Below are 7,500 nucleotides of genomic sequence, written 5' to 3' on the forward strand. Positions count from 1 at the left end.
CTTTCAAATTTGCAGGAAAGCATAGTTACCCTCACAATTACATTCCAGGGCTTTAGAAAACTTTAAGTATTGGAGCTACTGACTCCCCAAGGGTGCCTGAGGGGAAGTGGGAGTTGGACAAAGAGCTCACTATATGACACCGTGGCTCACTCTGTCACAAGTCACCCGAGGTCAATAAAACTGTTGAAAAAAAACTGCAAAATCAGTCAGAAAGATAGAAGGTTGACGCTTACTCATGCGACAACAAACTTCATTTCCACTGCACTCATTGCTCTCGAGGATGTTATTCTCGTTGCATTTCCTTTTCTTCACACATTTCCCTTTGTTATTGTTGCACTTGGCCTTTGCGGCGGACTTTGCATTTCTTTTACCTCCTGTGATATTTAACAAGTTGAGAGTATTAGTGATATTAATAATTTATTTTATATTGCAGTGGATTTGTTGCCTATGTGCCACATAGGTTTGTTGCTTAGTCTGAAAAATATGACACTTACCCTTGCGACAGCACACTTCATTCTGCCCGCTGCACTGGATCTTCTTGAGGACATCCTTTCCTTGGCATTTCTGTTCACTGACGCATCTTCCATTCTTGTTTTCACATGCAGCGTTTCCGTTCTTCTTTAAAGGTCTTCCACCAGCCTTTTCGTCTGGAAAGGTGTGTGATATATTAAGGTTATTAGTGATATTAAGCAAACTGTTATATTGTATTGGATTAGGTATTTGCCGTCACAGTTCACTGTTCCGGCTGGGATATATCTCTTGAATGCGTTCAAATATCTGATAGGGGATGAGGTAGGTAAACTGAAATAGTTGATATATGGTCATCCTATAAGATAAGAGAATCAGATGCGTAGAAATTATTACATGGATTTTCGTCATTACCAGCTAATTCATCAACATGTAGCACAATACCCATTAGAGTTTGTCGGAGTTTGGCATTCTTTTGTAAAAACGATTTCTTTGTCATAGAGCCCATTAGAAATAGGTGTCAGTCCCGCATTATCCCTAAGGCTGACTAGGTTGAATATAGAGGCCTACTAAAAGCAAGGCCCATGCAACCATTTTAATGTGTTAAATGGTATCTGTATAGGTACAACAGATTTGCAATTAATATACAGGAATCCTCTTTTATACGAAGAATGCTAATGTTGCAGGACCAGATGATAGCATAGACTGCATCTTTGGGATAGCCAAGCTTGAAGGATCCTTCTTAAAGATTTTCCAACATGGTAGAAAAACCCATAGTATCAAGACGGTAGTGTTTAACATTTTCAAATATATGTGTTGAATAATTCATTCTGATAATTATAGGATGCCTAGAAGTCTGGAAAATAACTCCAGGCTATATTAGAAAGTTAGCTTCGGGGTCACACAAGGTCATGACTTGGTCATATATTTTGAACACGGAATGCATGATTTAGCAAAAAAAAAAAAAAAACAACAACAACAAACTAATACTTAGCGTTTTCCTTTCAAATTTGCAGGAAACATAGTTACCCTCACAATTACATTTCAGGGCTTTAGAAAACTTTAAGTATTGAGCTACTGACTCCCCAAGGGTGCCTAATGGGAAGTGGGAGTTGGACAAAGAGCTCACTATATGACACCGTTGCTCACTCTGTCACAAGTCACCCGAGGTCAATAAAACTGTTGAAAAAAAAAAAAACCCTGCAAAATCTGTCAGAAAGATAGAAGGTTGACGCTTACTCATGCGACAACAAACTTCATTTCCACTGCACTCATTGCTCTCGAGGATGTTATTCTCGTTGCATTTCCTTTTCTTCACACATTTCCCTTTGTTATTGTTGCACTTGGCCTTTGCGGCGGACTTTGCATTTCTTTTACCTCCTGTGGTATTTAACAAGTTGAGAGTATTAGTGATATTAATCATTAATTTTATATTGCAGTGGATTTGTTCTCTAGGTGCCACCTTGGTTCGTTAGTCTGTCTGGGATATAATGTTTAGATATGTTAAAAAGTGTCGTGGACAAGATTGAAAACTATGAGAGTTACCCTTGCGACAGCACACTTCATTCTGCCCGCTGCACTGGATCTTCTTGAGGACATCCTTTCCTTGGCATTTCTGTTCACTGACGCATCTTCCATTCTTGTTTTCACATGCAGCGTTTCCGTTCTTCTTTAAAGTTCTTCCACCAGCCTTTTCGTCTGGAAAGGTGTGTGATATATTAAGGTTATTAGTGATATTAAGCAAACTGTTATATTGTATTGGATTAGGTATTTGCCGTCACAGTTCACTGTTCCGGCTGGGATATATCTCTTGAATGTTTTCAAATATCTGATAGGGGATGAGGTAGGTAATACTGAAATAGTTGATATATGGTCATCCTATAAGATAAGAGAATCAGATGCGTAGAAATTATTACATGGATTTTCGTCATTACCAGCTAATTCATCAACATGTAGCACAATACCCATTAGAGTTTGTCGGAGTTTGGCATTCTTTTGTAAAAACGATTTCTTTGTCATAGAGCCCAGTAGAAGTAGGTGTCAGTCCCGCATTATCCCTAAGGCTGACTAGGTTGAATATAGAGGCCTACTAAAAGCAAGGCCCATGCAACCATTTTAATGTGTTAAATGGTATCTGTATAGGTACAACAGATTTGCAATTAATATACAGGAATCCTCTTTTATACGACGAATGCTAATGTTGCAGGACCAGATGATAGCATAGACTGCATCTTTGGGATAGCCAAGCTTGAAGGATCCTTCTTAATGAATTTCAAACATGGTAGAAAAACCCATAGTATCAAGACGGTAGTGTTTAACATTTTCAAATATATGTGTTGAATAATTCATTCTGATAATTATAGGATGCCTAGAAGTCTGGAAAACAACTCCAGGCTATATTAGAAAGTTAACCTAGGGGTCACACAAGGTCATGACTTGGTCATATATTTTGAACACGGAATGCATGATTTAGCAAAAACAACAGCAACAAACTAATACTTGGCATTTTCCTTTCAAATTTGCAGGAAAACATAGTTACCCTCACACTTACATATTAGGGCTTTAGAAAACTTTAAGTATTGAGCTACTGACTCCCCAAGGGTGCCTAAGGGGAAGTGGGAGTTGGACAAAGAGCTCAGTATATGACACCGTGGCTCACTCTGTCACAAGTCACCCGAGGTCAATAAAACTGTTGAAAAAAAAAAAAAAAACCCTGCAAAATCTGTCAGAAAGATAGAAGGTTGACGCTTACTCTTGCGACAACAAACTTCATTTCCACTGCACTCATTGCTCTCGAGGATGTTATTCTCGTTGCATTTCCTTTTCTTCACACATTTCCCTTTGTTATTGTTGCACTTGGCCTTTGCGGCGGACTTTGCATTTCTTTTACCTCCTGTGGTATTTAACAAGTTGAGAGTATTAGTGATATTAATCATTAATTTTATATTGCAGTGGATTTGTTTTCTAGGTGCCACCTTGGTTCGTTAGTCTGTCTGGGATATAATGTTTAGATATGTTAAAAAGTGTCGTGGACAAGATTGAAAAATATGACAGTTACCCTTGCGACAGCACACTTCATTCTCCCCGCTGCACTGGATCTTCTTGAGGACATCCTTTCCTTGGCATTTCTGTTCACTGACGCATCTTCCATTCTTGTTTTCACATGCAGCGTTTCCGTTCTTCTTTAAAGTTCTTCCACCAGCCTTTTCGTCTGGAAAGGTGTTTGATATATTAAGGTTATTAGTGATATTAAGCAAACTGTTATATTGTATTGGATTAGGTCTTTGCCGTCACAGTTCACTGTTCCGGCTGGGATATATCTCTTGAATGTTTTCAAATATCTGATAGGGGATGAGGTAGGTAATACTGAAATAGTTTATATATGGTCATCCTATAAGATAAGAGAATCAGATGCGTAGAAAGTATTACATGGATTTTCACCATTACTAGCTAATTCATCAACATGTAGCACAATAGCCATTAGAGTTTGTCGAAATTGGTTAATCATTTGTAAAAACGATAACTTTGTCATATAGCGCAGTAGAAGTAGGTTTCAGTCCCGTATTATCCTAAGGCAGACCAAGTTGAATATTAGAGGCCTACCAAAAGTAAGGCCCATGCAACCATTTTAATGTTTTAAATGTTAACTGTTTAGGTACAACAGATGTGCCACTGAAATCAATATACAGGAATCCTCTTTTACACGAAGGATGTTAATGGTGCAGGACCAGATGATAGCATAGACTGCATCCTTGGGATCGTCAGACTTGAAGGATCCTTCTTAAAGATTTTCAAACATGGTAGAAAAAAACACATAGTATTGAGACGGTAGTGTTTACCCTTTTCAAATATATATGTATTGAATAATTCATTCTTTATCTCAAGAATTTGAGATAAAGAATCTATTTATGGCCTTGTTTTAGATAAGGGGCCCCAACTCCAGGTTATATTAGAAAGTTAGCCTAGGGGTCACAGAAAGTCATGACTTGGCCCTGTCTATTTTTTGAACTCGGAATATATGATTTAGCCCTCCCCCCCCCAAAAAAAAAAAAAAAAAAAAATCATAGCGATTTCCTTTTAAATTTGCAGGAAAACATAGTTACCCTCACACTTACATATTAGGGCTTTAGAAAACTTTAAGTATTGAGCTACTGACTCCCCAAGGGTGCCTAAGGGGAAGTGGGAGTTGGACAAAGAGCTCAGTATATGACACCGTGGCTCACTCTGTCACAAGTCACCCGAGGTCAATAAAACTGTTGAAAAAAACCCTGCAAAATCAGTCAGAAAGATAGAAGGTTGACGCTTACTCTTGCGACAACAAACTTCATTTCCACTGCACTCATTGCTCTCGAGGATGTTATTCTCGTTGCATTTCCTTTTCTTCACACATTTCCCTTTGTTATTGTTACACTCGGCCTTTGCGGCGGACTTTGAATTTCTTTTACCTCCTGTGGTATTTGATAAGGTAAGAGTATTAGTGATATTAATCATTCATTTTATATTGCAGTGGATTTGTTCTCTAGATGCCACCTTGGTTCGTTAGTCTGTCTGGGATATAATGTTTAGATATGTTAAAAAGTGTCGTGGACAAGATTGAAAACTATGAGAGTTACCCTTGCGACAGCACACTTCATTCTGCCCGCTGCACTGGATCTTCTTGAGGACATCCTTTCCTTGGCATTTCTGTTCACTGACGCATCTTCCATTCTTGTTTTCACATGCAGCGTTTCCGTTCTTCTTTGAAGTTCTTCCACCACCCTTTTCGTCTGGAAAGGTGTTTCATAAATTGAAGGTATTGGTGATATTAACCAAACTGTTATATTGTATTGGATTAAGCCTTTCTTTGCCGTCACAGTTCACGGTTCCGGCTGGGATATATCTCTTGAATGTTTTCAAAGATAAAAGAATCAGATGCATAGTAAGTATTACATGGATTTTCACCATTAGCAGCTAATTCATTAATGATATGTAACACAATACCCATTAGAGTTTGTTGGAGTTTGGCATTCTTTTGTAAAAACGATTTCTTTGTCATATAGCCCAGTAATAGTAGGTGTCAGTCCCTCCTTATCCTAAGGCTGACTAGGTTGAATATTAGAGGCCTACTAAAAGCAAAGCCCATGAAACCATTTTAATGTGTTAAATGTTAACTGTATAGATGCAAAAAATGTGCCACTTAAATTATTACATAGGAATCTTTTATACGAAGGACGCTAATGGTGCAGGTCCAGATGATAGCATAGACTGCATCTTTGGGATCCTCAAACTTGAAGGATCCCTTTCACACATGGTAGAAAAACCAACATAGTATCAAGACGGTAGTGTTTTACAATGTTCTAATAATACAGTGTGTGTGTGTGTGTGTGTGTGTGTGTGTGTGTGTGTGTGTGTGTGTGTGTGTGTGTGTGTGTGTGTGTGTGTGTGTGTAGGAGTCTGGAAATCCAATCTTTAAAAAGTTGTTCCAGGCCAGGGGGCCCACAAGGTAGGACCCAGCATATTATACATTTTTCTGAGCACGAAATTCATTATTTAGCCGATAATAACAATAGCTGATAGGTGTTTTCTTTTAATAAAGCTTACAAGAAAACATAGTTGCCCCTCGCAATTGCATTCTAGGGCTTTAGAAATTCTAAAATACTGGTGGAGTTACTGTGTTTCCAAGGGTGCCTAAGGGGAAGTGGGAGCTAGACAAAGAACTCAGTATATGTCACCCGAGGTCATTGATTGCTGAGTTTACTATATTGGGCGAAGGAGATGCCGGCCATACAGACATTCATAGTAATATATTATCACTGTATATTCATCATCTAATATCGATGTTTATCATGGGTATTTTGAAGCAGGTATAAGCAGGAACTCTCCATTTAGAAAATAGGTTGAACTGTCTAGTTACTATAGACATCACAACATTAACTGGCACATTTTCTTGTGCTTCTGATTATCACTTACTCTGTAATGTGGATTTTCATATTTGCCTCAATTTAATTTAATTGTTATTAACTTATAATTAAACAAGCGGTCAAAAAAAAAAAAAAAAAAAAAAAAACCGGAAGATAAGCTTGTACGGTATGAAAAAAATATAGAAAACGGAACTCAGGGTGGCTCTCCAAATGTTTTGGTTTCATATTTCAAAGATATTTTAGCATGTGTTACAACTATCTTAATTCCATAAAAAAAAAAAAAAAAAAAAAAAAAATGGCTGACAGCTGCCGGAATACCAAATGTGGTTGAATAAAATGAGGTTGTTATGTTGCCACTTTTTTTTTTTTTTTTTTTTTTTTTATCGGAGAGAGAAAGAGAAGGGAAGAGAAAACTAGAAAAAGTAAGATTTAATCTAAAGCTAGATACTTACCGAGGCAGCAGACCTTGTTATCAGGACATGAGCCTCTTTCATGCAGAATCTTGCAATTCCTCTCTGCAACACAGGTACCAGTGCCGCCTGCACACTCTCGCTGTGGTAATGAATGAGATGTATTTTATTACTTTTTAGACATTTCGCCTGAAGATATAGATATTTATGAATGAGGGATGGTATATAAATAAAAGAAAAGAGGGAAGTGAAAAGAGAGAAAAGAGAACAGAAAGAGAGAGAGAGGGAGAAAGAATTAGAAGGAGAGAGAGAGTGAATGAGTGAGTGAGTGAGTGAGTGAGTGAGAGAGAGAGAGAGAGAGAGAGAGAGAGAGAGAGAGAGAGAGAGAGAGAGAGAGAGAGAGAGAATGAGAAAGAGAAGGAGAGAGAGAAGGAGAGAGAGAGAGAGAGAGAGAGAGAGAGAGAGAGAGAGAGAGAGAGAGAGAGAGAGAGAGAGAGAGAGAGAGAAAGAGAGAGCAGAGACGAAAAAAAAAAAAAGACAGGCAGACAGATATAGATAGATTTAGAACGAACGCTGGAAAATGTATCAAATCAGCGTGAAAATAGACATATACAAGAAAAAAAAAAAGGAAAATATAGAAAACAGACCAAATCAGAAACATATTATAAACAAACAAATAAATAAATATATGAATCAATACATTTTTGTAGAAAATAAGCCTT

At 37.7% G+C, this 7,500-nt stretch overlaps 1 protein-coding gene across 1 annotated transcript in view; it reads right to left on the reverse strand.

Annotated features, from left to right (window-relative positions):
* The window catches only part of LOC125034214 (prestalk protein-like), a 15,462-nt gene that overhangs the window by 6,947 nt on the left and 1,015 nt on the right, over positions 1-7,500 (reverse strand). Inside the window, exons 2-10 of the mRNA XM_047625919.1 lie at positions 6,821-6,920; positions 5,082-5,234; positions 4,776-4,916; positions 3,527-3,679; positions 3,221-3,361; positions 2,014-2,166; positions 1,708-1,848; positions 495-647; positions 234-374 (exon numbers count right to left, since the gene is read on the reverse strand). Of these exons, the coding sequence (XP_047481875.1) occupies positions 234-374; positions 495-647; positions 1,708-1,848; positions 2,014-2,166; positions 3,221-3,361; positions 3,527-3,679; positions 4,776-4,916; positions 5,082-5,234; positions 6,821-6,920 (1,276 nt within the window). The remainder of the gene's footprint in view (positions 1-233; positions 375-494; positions 648-1,707; positions 1,849-2,013; positions 2,167-3,220; positions 3,362-3,526; positions 3,680-4,775; positions 4,917-5,081; positions 5,235-6,820; positions 6,921-7,500) is intronic.

Source organism: Penaeus chinensis, chromosome 17 (genome assembly GCF_019202785.1).
Source record: "Penaeus chinensis breed Huanghai No. 1 chromosome 17, ASM1920278v2, whole genome shotgun sequence".
NCBI lineage: Eukaryota > Metazoa > Arthropoda > Malacostraca > Decapoda > Penaeidae > Penaeus > Penaeus chinensis.